A 20,041-nucleotide genomic window follows, 5' to 3' on the forward strand; every position below is an offset into this window, starting at 1 on the left:
TCCAAAATCTGAGCAACCATACTCAAAGTCCATAGTCTTGAATATCAAATCACTTTAGTCCCTAAGCACTTTGAGTTTCCTCCCTCAAAGCCTCCACTTACCCCGTTTCACAAAAACCTACCATATTCCATCGGAGGACCTGGAATATGAATTTTTCCTTCAGTGGGGGAGAGAACACTGGAATATTCAAAAAGAACTGCCAGGGAGACTCCTGATCGCAAATGACTCTTTAAAATGAGATTTGTGGCCACGTGGACCTCCAACTTCACAATAATCCAAGAAAGTCAGATCAGCTTTGTTCTCTTCTCTGGGAGGTCAGGACGTGAACAGATGCCCATAGTATATCCTCAAACACAGACATGGCCGCTGAAAACCATGTCGACCACCCACGTAGCAGAGGAATAGCTACAGCTTAGCACACAAGACAGATCAAATTCTCATACCCTCTCGGGCTCTAGATACTTACTTTGAGGATCTCATCATATAGCGGATTAATGGTGTCCCGCTTGATGCTGGTTTTTCTTTTTCCTTGGCGGGATTTGTCAGGCAGAAGATAAGTCTTCACATATCTAAAAACCAAGGAGAATACTGAGTAATTTGCTGTCTTTTTGGAAGCCCATTCCTTATTTTCTTCCTCTCCATATACATATGCCATGATGAAATGAAAATGCCACATCGAGTCCTCTTAGACCTGCCATTCTTGCATTTTCCCAATCCTGGTCCTTTTCCCACATCTCCCCTAACCACTCTCAATCACACCTCCCTGTCTGCCCAGGAAGTGAGAGCCTCGATTCAAGGGTGCCCAGAGAGATGCTGGGGTCTGATCATCTCCAAGCACCGCGCAGGGTCCAGAAGCACTCACGGGTTCGAGCGCTTCTTGGCTTCGTCAGCATAGGCCAGATGGTGGCACTCCTTCACGTGAATGACCAGAGCCTGTGTTTGCTGCTCATACTTCAGGGAAAAGGAAATCTTGCCAGTCACAAAGATGTTCCCGAAATCGCCAGCTTCGCTATAAATGCTCATCATGCTGCCAATCGTACTCTGAAGATAAAGCACCCACATGGCAGATGGTAACTAGACTTACCATGGTGATCGTTTTGAAATTTACAGAAATATCGAATCATTATGTTGTGTAACAGGAACTAACATAGTGTTGTAGGTCAATTATACTTCAAACACAAACAAACAAACAAAACTCAGAAAAAGAGATCAGATTTGTGGTTATAAGAGGCAAGGGGTCAGGGGAGAAGGAATTGTATGAAAGTGGTCAAAAGGTATGAACTTCCAGTTATAGGATAAATAAGTACTAGGGATATAATGCGTAACATGATAAATATAATTATCACTGCTGTGTGTTATATATGAAAGTTGTTAAGAGAGTAAATACTAAGAGTCCTCATCACAAGGAAAAAATTTTTTTCTATTTCTTTAATTTTGTATCTATATAAGATGATGGATGTTCACTAAACTTATTGCAGTAAACTTTTCATGATATATGTAAGTCAAATCATTATGCTGTATACCTTAAATTTACACAGTGCTTTATGTCAGCTATATCTCAATAAAACTGGAAGAACAAACAGGGACTTCCCTGGTGGTCCAGTGGTTAAGACTCTGTGCTTTCAATGCAGAGGGCACGGGTTCAATCCCTGGTGGGAGAACTAAGATCCTATATGCCGTGTGGCGTGGCAAAAAACAAAACAAAACAAAACAAAAAACCAACCAAACAAAAAAAGATAAAGCACCCACAAACATCTGGCGAAGGCACACTCCCCCTGCCACATTGCTAACATTTTCCCTCATGAGAAAGCCATAGTCACTGAAGAAAACAAAAGCCCCCTGCAACCAACCAGCCAGTACTGCCAGTCGTCTTGTACCCAGAGTATAAGAGACAGCTAAGGGCACACGCACAGCTGCTCAGGTTCATCAATCAGCTCATGGCTCACCTAGGCTCCGAGCTGCTCTTTTCCCCTCTTTTTACACATTTTATTGTTAATTTTCAACTGCCCCAGAAGGTGGGCAAGGAGTAGAGGTAAGACGCAGCTCAGTCCAATTTTGGTGTATGTTATATATGCTACAATGCTGGCTAGAAGAGGTCAGTTACTAATTAAAACAAGGGGCCTTAATTATCTATGCGTTTCTTTTATCCACCTTATGTCTGTCAAGACCTACAGAGAAAAGTGATTGCATCAGAATTGGGGGGAAAATCCCAACAGAGGTGAAAAGATACCTTCCTCTCAGGTAATAATTGACTCTGCAAGCCCACTGTTCTCTTCTTATGTGTGAGTGGGACCATCTAATCACCCTGCTTTCTGATTCTGTTTCCCCTAAACATCAATCTTCACACTTATGACAGAACTAGGCCCAGATTCTTAAATGTCCCTTTAACTTCATGATTCTGATTGATGCTGTTGTTCCTTAATCATATCCTGATGCCAATTAACCCTGCCAAGGCCCTTCTCATGGCACTCAGTGCCCTTGAATGTGAGACCTGGTACATGCTCTGATGAAGAAACCTGATCTTGCTCACTTCATGGCCTGGGTACCTTTTTTTTTTTTTTTTTTTTTTGCGGTATGTGGGCCTCTCACTGTTGTGGCCTCTCCCGTTGCGGAGCACAGGCCCCGGACGCGCAGTCCCAGCGGCCATGGCTCACGGGCCCAGCCGCTCCGTGGCATGTGGGATCCTCCCGGACCGGGGCACGAACCCGTGTCCCCTGCATCAGCAGGTGGACTCTCAACCACTGCGCCACCAGGGAAGCCCCTGGGTACCTTTTTTAGGGAGAAGTTATGGGTTACTATTCACAAGGCTATGATGAACATCTCTAGCTCTAACTACCTGATGTAAGAATCTCCAGGGCAGAGGCTGAGAAAGCCACCTAACTGTGCACTAAGCAACTATGGTCTAAACTGAGGAAAGGAACAAACAAATGCATCTCACTTACCTAGAAAGAGTGACTAGGAGAATTTCCCCAGGTCCTGATCCTGCTCTAGGGAGGCACTTCCATCCTTCCTGGTATCCCAACATGTCCATAGCCACAGAACTAATAGAACTTACCATGGAAGAGCCACTTCGCATGCTGCTTCTGGCTAGCTTCTGACGATGCAACTTCACCAGGTGGTCAATGTCTTCTTCTTCTTCCTCTTCCTCTTCCTTGAAAAATAAATACAGATTCAGAGTTAATAAAAATAAGAAAAAGTTCAAAGATGAATATCCTTCCTTTAGTAGGGGCCATAATTGTTGATAAGCTCTGAGGTGTCATATGCACACATACATACTTATCTTTATGTTTCCCCATTTCAGGCTTCCGAACTATATTCCAACTACCCTTCTCAAATCACAAAATAATAAGATAAGAATATCTCTTTCTCATTTGACTGCCCCAACCCAGCCATCTCTTTACATTATATTCAAGATAAGTATTTATTTGAGCCCCCAACCATATATCAAGCAATGTTTAGAAAATAAAAGAGACAGTGAAAGACAGTCTTTTTCTTCAAGCAATTCAGCAAGTAGATTTACTTTAGAAATTGAGGGGGATACTGAAAAAAAAGAAATTGAGGGGGAAATCAAGATTCATGTTACCTTTTCCTAAAGAAACAGGTGAACTGAGAGTATCAGGCAGTAAAGTCAACTTTAGATATATAAAATTTCATAGAGTGACCAAGTGAAATACAAGGGTACTTACCATATCCACACTGAGACCTGGGACAGATTTGCTTCTGTCTCCCAAGGAGCCACTTTCATGCCCCACATCTTCCGGGCGAAGATCAATCACAGATTTAGTGTACTCTGAGTGGAAGGCCGAAAACCAAATCAAAAGAAACCTACTCTTCTCCGTACGAATAACCCACCAAGTACTCAGAACTTCAATCTCAAAAGGCCATGAAGGGAAACCAGCTACCTGAAGGCCTGAGGATTTTTCTGGTGTTCTTCTTGAATATCATTTCACCCTCGTCCACAGATACCACATTTTGACCCCCAGGCTGAGCTTCCTAGGAAGAGGTAAGGGCAAGGAAATGGAAAAAGACAGTTGAGTAGGTGGAAGAGTAGAGTAAGGAAGAAGGCCCAGATTTTCACTAAACTATGACAAACTTAAAGGAAAGATTACTCTTAGGACTTAATCCTAGGAAATTGTACAAAACCTATTTTCTCACATGTTTCAACCAAAACTTTAGAAAATGCTCCCAAGGGAATCTGAACTAAAATTTGTTTGAACTCTTGATTTAAATTCTTCCTGAGGAAAGTAAAAGAAAGAGAGAGAGACATACACAGACAAAGACAGACAAAAGAGAGACAGAGATCGACCAACCAATAAATAAAGCTTACCTTTTCTACTTGAGATTTGGGGGCAGACATCTTCTTCCATTCTGGAAAGAGGCCAGATTTATCCAGAGAGTCTCTCCTGGAGGCAGATACAGAAGCTATAATAAAATCACCTTCTCCCCTTCCCCTTCTGTCTAGGGACCCAAGCTCTATGGAAAGAGAGCCACTGGCTTGAGGCCATTGCAATAACCAAATCCAGAAGGTAAACTTCACATCTGATTTACTTTGAAGGAATGCAGATGATTAGATAAGCAACTCTGTACAAACACAAACACTCAAACCCCCAAGCCTAAGGGATAGCAGCGTCCAGGAAGACTCCTCCAAGGTGCAGCAGCCTGTGGAAGTTAGCATGTTCCAGAAGGCTGTGCTCAGAGCCAACAGTAGAAGTGCTACTGGAAGACTTGTGGCAACGTCAGAGAAAATACTTCATACGCCTTGCTGAGGACAGAAGTCAGGAACACTGAAGGCAGTAGATTCCCGCACCCTGGCGCTAGAGAACAAAATGGGAGCTCGGCTGAGCAAAGCAGCAGGGACTGGGGGCATCTCACCTGGACGTGCTATCCGAGTCAGCCATGTAGCTATCCACACTCTCACTCTCAGCCTCCAGGCCACTCTTTCCACTTTTCAGCTTGGGGACTTCAAATGGAACACTAGAATAAAAACCAAGAGCCAACACATAAAGGAAGTGGGCTCTCTTGCCGGGAGGCAGGCTTCCTTCCAACCTTTCACAATGGTAGCCTAAGTGATCTTTCTAAGAGCTGAGTATGCTTTTAAAACTGCTCAGTGGTTCCCCATTGCTCTTGGGATTGAGTTCAAACTCCTTAGCATGGCAAGAAAATCCTTATGAGTTGACCCCTGCTCACGTCTGCAGACTCATCTTTCACCCTCCACCTCTCCTTATACTTTACATTCCAGAATGATGAAGCTCTTTTGGTTCCCTGAATGTGCCAAAGCTCTTCTTCTTCCCTCTTTTCTCTGCCTGGGATGGCCACAATGGCCATTTTTCTTGTTTACTTGAAACTTCTGGCTAAATCTATTGCTTCTTCTGGTCTCTCCTTATATGTCAGTTCCTGGAGATCTCTCTGACCATGCCCCCACCCCAAGTCTGGATTAGTAACCTTCCTAATATGCTCCTAAAGCACCCTGCCTTGGTAGCAGTCATCATATATGTAACTTTTTATGTCTTTTATATAAATTACTTAATTTGTTCAATAATTTAAACAAATGATTTGTTTAATGTCTTTCTCCTCCATTAGAGTAAGTTCCAGGAGATCAGTGACCACATATTTTGTTCACTGCTGCGTTCCCAATGCCTAGAAGAAAGACTAGCATAGAGTGGGCACTCAATTATTTTTTGACTGAATTTTTGACTAAATGCCCTCAGTGGGGCATAAAGTGTATACATAAATAAGCAGTATGCTTTGAAGATATTATTCAGAAGAACAGAATTCCTTTTCAGCTTAATGAAGGATGACCCTGGGCACTCAAAACAGCAGTCCTCATCTCTAAAGGGAAGGACACAATTCCTGGACCCCTTACCTCAAGGAATTTGTGAGAACAAGAAAAGGAAAAAAAAATCATTCTTCCTGAAGTGTCTCAAGTAATTTCACTTGGCCTCCAGGATCCCACACTCTCCTGGTCCTCTGACCTCACTGGCTGCTCCTTATCAATCTCCTTTGCTGGTCTCTCCTCACCTCCTAGACCTCTAATCTTTGGATTGTGTCCACGCTTATTCCTTGGGCTGCTTCTCTTCACTATCTAGAATTATCCCTAAATGATCTCATCTAGTCTCATGGCTTTAAATATGCTCTATAAACTAACAATTCCCAAATTTCTCTCTTACTCAAACGCCAGACTTCTATTTCCAACATCCTACTTGACATCTCTGCTGGGATGTCTCAAACACAGCAAGTCCAAAACCAAAGCCCTAATCCTCCCCCAAACCTGCTCTTCCCTCAATTTCATCAAATGGCAACTCTGTCCTTTCATTTCCCAGGTCAAAAATCTTAAGAATCACCCTTGACTCTGCTTGTTCTCTCAAAATACATATCCAATGTGTTAGCAAATCCTCTTGGCTCTGTCTTCAAAGTATATCTAGAATATGACCAGTTCTCTCCCCCTCCACTGCCATTACTCTGGTCTAAACCACCATCACCTAGCTCCTGGATGGTTGCAGTAGCCTCTTAACTGAACTCCCTACTTCTGCCCTTGTCCTCATACAATCTACCCTCAACACAGCAGCCAAAATGAGTTTCTAAAATATAAATCCAGGGAATTCCCTGGTGGTCCAGTGGTTAGGACTCTGCGCTTCCACTGCTGGGGGCTTGGGGTCAATCCCTGGTCAGGGAACTAAGATCCTGCAAGCCTCGCAATGCAGCCAAACATCAATCAATCATATATATATATATATATATATATATATATATATCTCCCCAATACAGAACTGAAAACACGTGTCCACACAAAAACTTGTACACAAATGTTCATGGCAGCATTATTCACAATAGCTAACAGGTGGAAACAGTCCAAATGTACATCAACAGATGAACAGATAAAGGAAATGTGGTACAGCCATATAATGAAATATTATTGACAATAAAAAGGAATGAAGTTCTGACACATGCTACAACATGGATGAACCTTGAAAATATTATGCTAAATGAAATGCCGAACACAAATGGCCATATTCTGTATGATTCCATTTGCAGGAAATGTCCAGAATAGGCAAATCCATAGAGACAGAAAGCAGATTAGGGGCTGAGGGAAATGGAGAGTGACTGCTTAATGGGCACGGGGTTTCTTTTTGGAGTGATGAAAATGTTCTGAAATTAGACAGTGGTGATGGTTGCACAACATTCTGAAAGTACTAAAAGCTACTCAACTGTATACTTTAAAACTGTTAAAATGATTAATCTCATGTTATGTAAATTTTACCCCAATTTAAAAAAAGAAAAAATAATATCCTGTCACTCAGAGCCCTCCTTCTCACTCGGAGTAAAAGACAGAGTCCTTACAAGTGCCAACAATATCTTACATGATCTGCTTCTCACCTCACCTCTGTCTTTATCCCCTACTCTCCCCACTTGCTCACCAGTTCCAGATGACTCACACGTGCCAAACACAAACTCACCTTAGGGTCTTTATACCTGCTGCTTTCTCTGCCTAGAAAGTACCTCTTTCCCCCAGATACTCTAAGGGTTTGTGCCTCTTTGCTTCCTGTCTTCTCTCAAATGTCATCATATTATTAAGACTTTTCCCCTGCTGGCCTAGATAAAACAGCTTATATACACATATGCTTTCCTGGCACTCCCTCCCTTTAATCTACTTCATTTTTCTCCATAGCGCTTGTCAACATCTGATATACAATATATTTACTTGATTATTCCCTTATTGTCTGTGCCCCCCACTCCCAATCTAGGCTCCTCAAGCAAGGGACTTTGTTGTCTTCACCAGTGTATCCCACTGCCTAAAACAGTGCCTGGAAAATAGTAGGCATTCATAGACATTTATCAAATAAATGAAGGAACTAATAACAAATGAGCAAAGAATGAAGTAACCAAAATGTATAATGTCTTAGGCAGTAGAGACTAAACTGTCCAAGTTAACATAACATGATGTTTGAGATAGCTTTATGAAAACAGACAGCTGGGGTGGAAATCCTAAGGCATGCCAGAGGTGAAACAGTGGTCATTTCTTGAGAGATGCATTAGCTTTATAGGTGAAGACACAGCAGGGAGTTCGATTTCATTTTTACTTTAGAACCATTCTTTTTCCCCATTTGCTGCAAAGAATAAAGAACCTAAAGCAGAACCATTCCTCTAGAGAGGTAGTTTAATAATGGCCCATGGAGAGTGTTTCTGCTTGTATTTTTTCCCAAAGATTAATACGTACTGATCCAAAGCTGATACAAACCACCGTAAGGCAAAAAAGCAATTATTTGACATCTGTGCAGTAGAAAAATACACTAAGAGACAGGAGTCCTGGGCTCTAACTATCTGTATGATCTCAGGTAAATCACTTATCCTGCTTTCTTTTCTGTAAAAATAAGGGGGTTGAATTAGATTATCTCTGAGGCTCCATAATTTTATGGAAAAGATCATTTATGGCCACTTAATCTGTTTCCATGTTTAGGATAAATAAGAGTCTTCTGAGCCCAATGAGACAAGAGGTCACAGACAGCCAGAAGCAATGGGCTTCAGAAATTACATTCTGACCAATGATGCCAGATGTATTAATCAGGTTCAGGAAATAAAAGCCATCCTTATCCGCAAAGGAAAAAGGGGGGCCTCATTACCTAAAACAGATGAGTCACCCACCCAAGGCTGTGTGGATAAAATCACAGTATATACATACAATGAAACACCATACAGAGAGCAAAAAGAATGAGGCAGACCCTTGGTGCTGACATGGAAAGATGTCAATGTTATATTTTTCTGTCATTTTTTCCCATTTGCACCTTGAGTTATAACTGATATAAATAAACTGCACATGTTTAAGTGTGCAGTTTGATGAGTTTTGACATATGTATACACTGGTGAAACCATCACCACAATTAAGCTATCGAACATATCTATCACTCCCCAAAGTTTCCTTGTGCCCCTTCATAATCCATCTCTCCTTCCTCATCCCATCTCCAAGTAAGTACTGATCTGCTGTCACTGAAATTTAGCTTGCTTTTTCTAGAATTTTACATAAACAGAATCATACAGTATGTCCTCTTTTTGTTTGGCTTCTTTCACTCAGCATGATTATTTTGAGATTCATCCATGTTGTTGCATGTATCAGTGGTCCATTCCTTTCCACTGCTGAGTAGTACTCCACTGTATAAAAAAAGCAGTTTATCCCTTCACCTGTTGATAGACACTGGGGTTGTGTCTAGGTTTTGGTGATCACAAATAAAGTCACTATGAACATTCATGTACAAGTCTTTGTATGGACATATTCTTTTATTTTTTTCTAATACATTTTTAATACCTTTATTGGAGTATAATTGCTTTACAATGGTGTTTTAGTTTCTGCTTTATAAAAAAGTGAATCAGCTATACATATACATATATCCCCATATACCCTCCCTCTTGTGCCTCCCTCCTACCCTCCCTATCCCACTCCTCTAGGTGGTCACAAAGCACCGAGCTGCCCTCCCTATGCTATGTGACTGCTTCCCAATAGCTATCGGTTTTACATTTGGTAGTGTATATATGTCCATGCCACTCTCTCACTTTGTCCCAGCTTACCCTTCTCCCTCCCCGTGTCCTCAAGTCCATTCTCTACATCTGTGTCTTTATTCCTGTCCTGCCCCTAGGTTCTTCAAAACCTTTTTTATTTTCTAGATTCCATATATATGTGTTAGCATACGGTATTTGTTTTTCTCTTTCTGACTTACTTCACTCTGTATGACAGTCTCTAGGTCCATCCACCTCACTACAAATAACAATTTCATTTTTTTATGGCTGAGTAAATATTCCATTGTATATATGTGCCACATCTTCTTTATCTATTCATCTGTTGATGGACACTTAGGTTGCTTCCATGTCCTGGCTATTGTAATAGAGCTGCAATGAACATTGTGGTACATGACTCTTTTTGAATTATGGTTTTCTCTGGGTATATGCCCAGTAGTGGGATGGCTGGGTCGTATGGTAGCTCTATTTTTAGTTTTTTAAGGAACCCCTATACTGTTCTCCATAGTGGCTGTATCAATTTACATTCCCACCAACAGTGCAGGAGGGTTCCCTTTCCTCCACACCCTCTCCAGCATTTATTGTTTCTAGATTGTTTGATGATGGCCATTCTGACTGGTGTGAGGTGATATCTCATTGTAGTTTTGATTTGCATTTCTCTAATGATTAATGATGTTGAGCATTCTTTCATGTGTTTGTTGGCAATCTGTATATCTTCTAGGACATATTTTTTTGCTTCTCTTGAGTAAATACCTAGAAATTTAAAGGCTGACTCACAGGTAGGTGCACATTTAACTTAAGACACTACTAAACTGTTTTTCAAAGTGGCTGCACCATTGTACATTCCTACCAGCACTGTATGAGAATTCCAGTTGCTCTATATCCTCATCAAAAATTGGTATGATCAGCGGAGCGGCTGGGCCCGTGAGCTATGGCTGCTGAGCCTGCGCCTCTGGAGCCTGTGCTCCACATGGGAGAGGCCACAACAGTGAGAGGCCCATGTACAGAAAAAAAAAAAGTTGGTATGGTCAGGGGATCGGATCAAGATGGCGGAGGAGTAGGAAGTGGAGCTCACCTCCTCCCACAAATACATCAAAAATACATCTACATGTGGAACGATTCTCACAGAACATCTACTGAACGCTGGCAGAAGACCTCAGACTTCGAAAAGGGCAAGAAAATCTCCACATACCGGGGTAGGACAAAAGAAAAAAAAGAAAGAAAGGAATAGGGATGGGACCTGTGCCCCTGGGAAGGAGCTGCAAAAGAGGAAAGGTTTCCACACACTGGTAAGTCCTCTCACTGGTGGGGAGATGAAGCCAGGACAGATGGGGAGCTTCAGAGCCTTGGAGGAGAGTGCAAGAACTGGTTTATGGAGGGCAAAGCGGAGAGAGACCTGCACAGAAGGTCAGTGCCACCATCTGGCACTCCCCAGCCTGAGACGCTCAGCCGCTGGGGCAGGTGGGGGCTGGGTGCTGAGCCTTGGGCTTCGGAGGTCATATCCAGGGAGAGGACTGGGGTTGGCTGCGTGGAGACAGCCTGAGGGGGCTAAGATGTGGTGTGCCACAATCATGGGAATACAGGAATAAGCATGGGCCCGCCGGAGAGGCAAGGCGCCATTGTTGGGGGGTGTGCTAGGAGAGGGGTGAGCTCACCATAGGAGCTTCTTTCTCCGAGCACACACTCTCAAGCAGCAAGGCACTGCCTACACAAGCTCCAGGGGTGGGCGTGAGCCACCACTGCCGTCTCAGACCCCAGAGATGGGCACAGACTACTGCCACCATCAAGAGTCCCAAGATTGAGTGCCAACCACTGCCCCCACCTCCCCAGGAAGGTGTGCAGCCCACTGCCACCAAGGGTCCCATGACCAGGCACCAGCCACTGCCCCCACTTCCCTGGGAGTGCGTAAGACCCGCCACTGCCAAGGGTCCTGTGACCAGTCACCAACCTCTGCCCCCCCACCCCTGCCATCTCCCCTGGAGCATGCACAGCCGACACACGCTGAGGAAGGAGATGGCAAACAACCAAACCAAAATCAGCCCTCACGCCAAAAAAATTTTAAACCCAAACGACCTACGCAGGAACACTCCTGCATATAAATAGCCCTCCAAGAGATAACAGTTTCTCCTAAACTCACAGGGTAAGAGAAATACAAGCAAAATGAAGAAGCAGAGGAACCATTCCCAGTTAAAAGACCAAGAAAATTGTCCTGAAAGAACAAACAATGAAACAGACCACTTCAGTTTAATAGACATGGATTTCAAATAGGAGATAATGAAAATACTAAAGGAATTAAGGAAGGCTATTGACAGAAATGCAGATTACTATAAAAAGGAATGAGAAACTATAAGGAGGAACCAAGAAAAATTAGAAAATTCATTTGCCGAGACAAAAGCTGAGCTAAAGGCAATGAACAGCAGAATGAATAATGCAGAGGAAAGAATAACTGATCTGGAAGATAGAATAATGGAAATTACCCAATCAAAACAGCAGGCAGAAAGCCAAATGAAAAAGAAAAAAAGTGAAAGCAATATAAGAGACCTACGGGATAATATAAAGCATGCCAATCTATGCATAATGGGGATTCCAGAAGGAAGAGAAAGAGAAAAGGGGATTGAAAATGTATTTGAAGGGGACTTCCCTGGTGGCGCAGTGGTTAAGAATCCGCCTGCCAATGCAGGGGACACGGGTTCAAGCCCTGGTCTGGGAAGATCCCACGTGCCGTGGAGCAACCAAGCCCGTGCACCACAACTACTGAGCCTGCACGCCACAACTACTGAAGCCCACACACCTAGAGCCCATGCTCCACAACAAGAGAAGCCACCACAATGAGAATCCCACGCACCGCAACGAAGAGTAGCCCCGCTCGCCGCAACTAGAGAAAGCCTGCGTGCAGCAACAAAGACCCAATGCAGCCAAAAATAAATAAATAACTAAATTTAAAAGAGAAAAGAAAGGAAATGTATTTGAAGAAATTATGGCTGAAAACTTCCCAAACCTAAGAACGAAACAGATATCCAGATACAAGAAGCAGAGGGTCCCAAACAAGATGATCCCAAAGAGACCTACGCTAAGACATATTATAATAAAATGGAAAAAGTTAAAGAGAGGATTCTAAAGGCAGCAAGAGAAAAACAGAGTTAATTACAAGAGAACCCCCATAAGGCTATCAGCTGATTTCTCTACAGAAATGCTGCAGGACAGGAGGGAATGGCAAAATATATTCAAAGTCTTGAAAGAGAAAAATCTGCAACCTAGAAAGCTCTACCCAGCAAGATTATCATTTAGAATGGGAGGAGAAATAAAGAATTTCTCAGACAAGCAAAAACTAAAAGAATACAGCAATACTAAAGCTATCCTAAAAGAAATTTTGAAAGGTCTTCACTAAATTGAAAAGAAGCAAGAAGATATAGGAAGGAGGAAATCACAATTGGAAAGTAAATCACTTAAATTAGCCAGTATACAGATCAAAAGAGAAAAAAAAACCTATTTGTGCAAGCGATGATAAACACAAGGAACAGCAAAAGGATAAACATGAAGATGTAAAAGAGGACATCAACATCATAAAATGTGGGGAAGGAGAGTAAGAAAATGTAGATTCTTTTTTTTCAGAATGTGTTTGAGCCTATATGTCTATCAGTCAAAAGCAAGCAGACATAGGTAGAGGTTAACATACTTGAAAAACAGGGCAACCACAAATCAAAAATATATAACAGATTCACAAAAAACAAAAAGAAGAGAACACAAGCATAAAATAAAAGGAAATTATCAAGCCACAAAAAGAAAAAGAAAAAGACAGGAACAAAGAAGAAACATAGAGTCAACTGGAAAACAAGGTTTTAAATGGCAATAAATACATACATATCTGTAATTACCTAAAATGTCAATGGACTGAATGCTCCAATCCAAAGACATAGAGTGGCAGCCTGGATACAAAAAAACAAGAGCCTACAATATGCTGCCTACAAGAGACCCACCTTAGGGCAAAGGACACACACAGGCTGAAAGTGAGGGGATGGAAAAAGTTATTTCATGTAAATGGAAATGACAAGAAAGCAGGAGTTGCAATACTCATATCAGACGAAATAGACTTTTAAACAAAGGCCATAAAGAAAGATAAAGAAGGACACTATATAATGGTAAAAGGATCAATACAAGAAGAGAATTTTATACTTATCAACATACATGCACCTAATACAGAAGAACCCAAACACATAAAACAAACACTAACAGACATTAAGGGAGAAATTGACGGGAATATAATAATAGTAGGAAACTTTAACACCACACTCACATCAATGGGCAGATCTTCTAGACAAAAAAATCAGTAAGGCAAGAGAGATCCTAAATGATACAGCAGAACAGTTAGACTTAACTGATATTTTCAGGATATTACATCTAAAAAAAACCCAGAATACACATTCTTTTCAACTGCACATGGAACATTGTCTAGGATTGACCACATACTAGGTCAATCTAACCTCAACAAATTTAAGAGTATAGAAATTATTTCAAGAATCTTCTCTGACCACAATGGCATGAAACTAGAAATAAACCACAGTAAAAGAAATGACAGAAAAATGATTACACAGAGACTAAACAACATGCTACTAAAAAACCAATGGGTCAAAAGGAAATCAAAACGGAAATTTAAAAATACTTTGAGAAAACAACAAATGAAAACACAACCATACAAAATCTATGTGATGCAGCAATAGCAGTTCTTAGAGGGAAGTTCATAGCAATACAGGTTTTCCTAAAAACACAAGGAAAGTCTCAAATAAACAACCTAACATACCACCTAAAGAAATTAGAAAAAAAGAACAAACAAAACCTGAAGTAAGCAGAAGGAAGGAAGTAATAAAGATCAGGAAGGATATAAACAAGAAACAGATTTTAAAAGACAATAGAAAAAGTAAATAAAATGAAGAGCTGGTTCTTTGAAAGGGTAAACAAAATTGACAAACCTCTGGCCAGGCTCACCAAGAAGAAAAGAGAGAGAACCCAAATAAACAAAATCACAAATGAAAAAGGAGAAATCTCAACCAATACTGCAGAAATACAAAAAAAAACATAAGAGAAAACTATGAACAATTTTATGACAACAAATTTGACAACCTAGAAGAAACAGACAACTTTCTAGAAACATAAAGCCCACCAAACTGATCACTAGAAGTGAGATAGAATCTGTAATTTTAAAAAACTCCCTACAGAGAACACACAGCGTGCCTCAGGGTGTTGCAACGTCATGCTGGCCTCTGCCGCCACAGGCTTGCCCCACATTCCGTACTCCTCCATACCCCCAGCCTGAGTGAGCCAGAGCCCCCTAATCAGCTGCTCCTTTAACCCCATCTTGTCTGACCGAACAGCAAACGCGCTCAGGTGACCTACATGCAGAGGTGGGGCCAAATCCAAAGGTGAATCCCAGGAGCTGTGCAAACAAAGAAGAGAAAGGGAAATTTCTCCCAGCAGCCTCAGGAGCAGCAGATTAAATCTCCACAATCAACTTGATGCACCCTGCAACTCTGGAATATCTGAATAGACGAATCATCCCAAAATTGAGGTGGTGGACTTTGGGAGCAACTGTAGACTTGGGGTTTGCTTTCTGCATCTAATTTGTTTCTGGTTTTATGTTGATCGTAGTTTAGTATTTAGAGTTTATTATCACTGGAAGGTTTGTTTATTGATTTGATTGCTCTCCTCCTCTGTTTTTATATATATAGATAAATATTCTTTTCTCCTTTTTATCTTTTTGTGAGTGTGCATGTGTATGCTTCCTTGTGTGATTTTGTCTGTAGAGCTTTGCTTTTACCATTTGTCCCAGGGTTCTGTCCATTTCTTTTTTTTTTTAATATATTTTTTAGCGAGTCTTATCATTGATAGATTTGTTTTTTGGTTTGGTTGCTCTCTTCTTTCTTTTTTTTTTTTTACTACTTTTTAGTTTTTCATAATTTTTTTTATTTTAATAACTTTATTTTATCTTATTATTTTTTTCTTTCTTTCTTTCTTTTCTCCCTTTTCTTCGGAGCCATGTGGCTGACAGGGTCTTGGTGCTCCAGCCAGGTGTTGGGCCTATGCCTCTGAAGTGGGAGAGCCGAGTTCAGGACACTGCTCCACCAGAGACCTCCCAGCTCCATGTAATATCAAATGGCAAAAGCTGTCCCAGAGATCACCACCTCAATGCTAAGACACAGCTCCACTCAACGACCAGCAAGCTACAGTGCTGGACAACCTATGCCAAACAATTAGCAAGACAGGAACACAACCCCACGCATAAGCAGAGAGGCTGACTAAAATCATTATAAGGTCAAAGACACCCCAAAACACACCACCAGATGCGCTCCTGCATACCAGAAAGACAAGATCCAGTCTCATCCACCAGAACACAGGCACCACTCCCCTCCACCAGAACCCTATACACCCCACTGAACCAACCTTACTCACTGGGGGCAGACACCAAAAGCAACAGGAACTACGAACCTGCAGCCTGCGAATAGGAGACCCCAAACACAGTAAGTTAAGCGAAATGAGAAGACAGAGAAACACACAGCAGATGAAGGAGCAAGGTAAAAACCCACCAGACAGGGGGTTCCCTAGTGCTGCAGTGGTTGACAGTCCGCCTGCCGATGAAGGGGACGTGGGTTCATTTCCGGTCTGGGAGGATACCACATGCCGCGGAGCGGCTGCGCCCGTGAGCCATGGCCGCTGAGCCTGCGTGTGCAGAGCCTGTGCTCTGCAACGGGAGAGGCCACAACACCGAGAGACCCACATACCGCAAAAAAAAACACACCAGACCAAACAAAGACTTACAAGAATTAAAAACCAAACAAACAATGATGAACAACACAATAAATGAAATTTAAAATTCTCTAGAAGGAATCAATAGCAGAATAACTAGGCAGAAGAATGGATAAGTGACCTGGAAGATAAAGTAGTGGAAGTATCTACTGCAAAGCAGAATAAAGAAAAATGAATGAAAAGAACTGAGGACAGTCTCAGAGACCTCTGGGAAAACATTAAACGCACCAACATTAGAATTATAGGGGTCCCAGAAGAAGAAGAGAAAAAGAAAGGGACTGGGAAAATATCTGAACAGATTATAGATGAAAACGTCCTTAATACGGGAAAGGAAATAGTCAATCAAGTCCAGGAAGCGCAGAGAGTCCCATACAGGAAAAATCCAAGAAACAAGCTAAGCCACATTAATCAAACTATCAAAAATTAAATACAAAGAAAAAATATTAAAAGCAGCAAGGGAAAAACAAAAAATAACATACAAGGGAATCCCCATAAGATTAACAGCTAATCTTTCACCAGAAAATCTTCAAACCAGAAGAGAGTGGCAGGACATATTTAAAGTGATGAAAGAGAAAAACCTACAACCAACATTACTCTACCCAGCAAGGATCTCATTCAGATTCAATGTAGAAATTAAAACCTTTAGAGACAAGCAAAAGCTAAGAGAATTCAGCACCACCAAACCGGCTTAACAACAAATGCTAAAGGAACTTCTTTAGGCAGGAAACACAAGAGAAGGTAAAGACCTACAATAACAAACCCAAAATAATTAAGAAAATGGTAATAGGAACATACATATCGATAACTACCTTAAATGTAAATGGATTAAATGCTCCAACCAAAGGACACAGACTGGCTGAATGGATATAAAAACAAGACCCATATACATGCTGTCTACAAAAGACCTACTTCAGTCCTAGGGACTCATACAGACTGACAGTGAGGGGATAGAAAAAGATATTCCATGCAAATGGAAATCAAATTAAAGCTGGAATAGCAATTCTCATATTAGACAAAATAGACTTTAAAATAAAGACTATTACAAGAGACAAAGAAAGATACTACATAGTGATCAACGGATAAATCCAAGGATAAGATATAAAAATTGTAAATATTTATGCACCCAACATAGGATCACCTCAATACATAAGCCAAATGCTAACAGCCATAAAAGGGGAAATCAACAGTAACACAATCATAGTAGGGGACTTTAACGCCCTACTTTCACCAATGGACAGATCATCCAGAATGAAAATAGGTAAGAAAGTACAAGCTTTAAATGATGCACTAAACAAGATGGACTTAATTGATATCTATAGGACATTCCATCCAAAAATGACAGAATACACTTCCTTCTCAAGTGCTCATGGAACATTCTCCTGGATAGATCAGATCTTGGGTCACAAATCAAGCCTTGGTAAATTTAAGAAAATTGAAATTGTATCAAGTATCTTTTCCAACCACAACGCTATGAGACTAGATATAAATTACAGGAAAAAATCTGTAAAAAATACAAACACAGGGAGGCTAAACCACACACTGCTAAATAACCAAGAGATCACTGAAGAAATCAAAGAGGAAATCAAATAATACCTAGCAACAAATGACAATGAAAACATGACGACCCTAAACCTATGTGATGCAGCAAAAGTAGTTGTAAGAGAGAAGTTTATAGCAATAAAATTATACTTCAAGAAACAAGAAACATCTCAAATAAACAACCTAACCTTACACCTAAAGCAATTAGAGAGAGAAGAACAAAAAAACCCGAAGTTCGGCCATTAGCCAGGCTCTTCAATAAAAAATGGGAGAAGACTCAAATAAATAGAATTAGAAATGAAAAAGGAGAAATAACAACTGACACTGCATAAATACAAAGGATCATGAGAGATTACGACAAGCAACTATATGCCAATAAAATGAACAACCTGGAAGAAATGGACACATTCTTAGAAAAGCACAACCTGCTGAGACTGAATCAGGAAGAAATGGAAAATATAAACAGAACAATCACAGGCACTGAAATTGAAACAGTGATTAAAAATCTTCCAATAAACAAAAGCCCAGGACTAGACGGCTTCACAGGCGAATTCTATCAAACGTTTAGAGAAGAGCTAACACCTATCCTCCTCAAGCTCTTCCAAAATATAGCAAAGGGAGGAACACTCTCAAACTCATTCTACGAGGCCACCATCACCCTGATACCAAAGCCAGACAAGGATGTCACAAAGAAAGTAAACTACAGGCCAATATCACTGATGAACATAGATGCAAAAATCCTCAACAAAATACTAGCAAACAGAATCCAACAGCACATTAAAAGGATCATACACCATGATCAAGTGGGGTTTATTCCAGGAATGCAAGGATTCTTCAATATACACAAATCAATCTATGTGATAAACCACATTAACAAACTGAAGGAGAAAAGCCATATGATCATCTCAATAGATGCAGGAAAAGCTTTCAACAAAATTCAACACCCACTTATGATAAAAACCCTCCAGAAACTAGGCAAAGAGGGAACTTACCTGAACTTCATAAAGGCTACATATGACAAACCCACAGCCAACATCATTCTCAGTGGTGAAAAACTGAAACCATTTCCTCTAAGATCAGGAACAAGACAAGATTGTCCACTCTCACCATTATTATTCAACATAGTTTTGGAAGTTTTAGCCACAGGAATCAGAGAAGAAAAAGAATGAAAAGGAGTCCAAATCAGAAAAGAAGAAGTAAAGCTGTCACTGTTTGCAGATGATATGATAGTATACATGGAATCCTGAAGATGCTACCAGAAAACTACTAGAGCTAATCAATGAATTTGGTAAAGTAGCAGGATACAAAATTAATGCACATAAATCTCTTGCATTCCTATACACTAATGATAAATAATCTGATAGAGAAATTAAGGAAACACTCCCATTTACCACTGCAACAAAAAGAATAAAATGCATAGGAATAAACCTACCTGAGGAGACAAAAGATCTGTATGCAGAAAACTATTAAGACACTGATGAAAGAAATTAAAGATGACACAAACAGATGGGGTGATATACCATGTTCTTGGACTGGAAGAATCAACATTGTGAAAATGAGTATACTACCCAAACTAATCTAAAGATTCAATGAAATCCCTATAAAACTACCAATGGCATTTTTCATAGAACTAGAACAAGAGTTTTCACAATTTGTATAGAAACACAAAAGACCGCGAATAGCCAAAGCAATCTTGAGAAAGAAAAATGGAGCTGGAGGAATCAGGGTCCCTGACTTCAGACTATACTACAAAGCTACAGTAATCAAGACAGTATGGTACTGGCACAAAGACCGAAATATAGATCAATGGAACAGGACAGAAAGGCCAGAGATAAACCCACGCACATATGGTCTCACCTTATCTTTGATAAAGGAGGCAGGAATATACAATGGAGAAAAGACAGCCTCTTCAATAAGTGATGCTGGGAAAACTGGACAGCTACAAGTAAAAGAATGAAATTAGAACACTCCCTAACACCATACATAAAAATAAACTCAAAATCAATTAAAGACCGGGCTTCCCTAGTGGTACAATGGTTGAGAGTCTGCCTGCCGATGCAGGTGACATAGGTGCGTGCCCAGGTCCGGGAAGATCCCACATGCTGTGGAGCGGCTGGGCCCATGAGCCATGGCCACTGTGCCTGTGCGTCCGGAGCCTGTGCTCCGTAACGGGAGAGGCCACAACAGTGAGAGGCCCACG

The 20,041-nt window shown here is 41.0% G+C and overlaps 1 protein-coding gene across 5 annotated transcripts in view; it reads right to left on the reverse strand.

The window, feature by feature from the left end:
* Nucleotides 1-20,041, reverse strand: part of SYTL4 (synaptotagmin like 4) — a 73,188-nt gene that overhangs the window by 11,058 nt on the left and 42,089 nt on the right. For 4 of the 5 annotated variants that reach the window (XR_004348110.1, XM_032620303.1, XM_032620304.1 and 1 more), the window contains 7 exons: nt 4,873-4,974; nt 4,328-4,403; nt 3,903-3,993; nt 3,687-3,790; nt 3,056-3,151; nt 863-1,041; nt 467-569 (listed from right to left, as the gene is read on the reverse strand). Coding sequence is in view for 4 of the 5 variants with exons in the window: in XM_032620303.1 (XP_032476194.1) it covers nt 467-569; nt 863-1,041; nt 3,056-3,151; nt 3,687-3,790; nt 3,903-3,993; nt 4,328-4,403; nt 4,873-4,974 (751 nt within the window). In the remaining variant the exon portion in view is untranslated. The remainder of the gene's footprint in view (nt 1-466; nt 570-862; nt 1,042-3,055; nt 3,152-3,686; nt 3,791-3,902; nt 3,994-4,327; nt 4,404-4,872; nt 4,975-20,041) is intronic. The other variant, XM_032620305.1, reaches the window with a different exon arrangement.

The sequence above is a fragment of the Phocoena sinus genome, chromosome X (genome assembly GCF_008692025.1).
Source record: "Phocoena sinus isolate mPhoSin1 chromosome X, mPhoSin1.pri, whole genome shotgun sequence".
NCBI classification, from domain to species: domain Eukaryota; kingdom Metazoa; phylum Chordata; class Mammalia; order Artiodactyla; family Phocoenidae; genus Phocoena; species Phocoena sinus.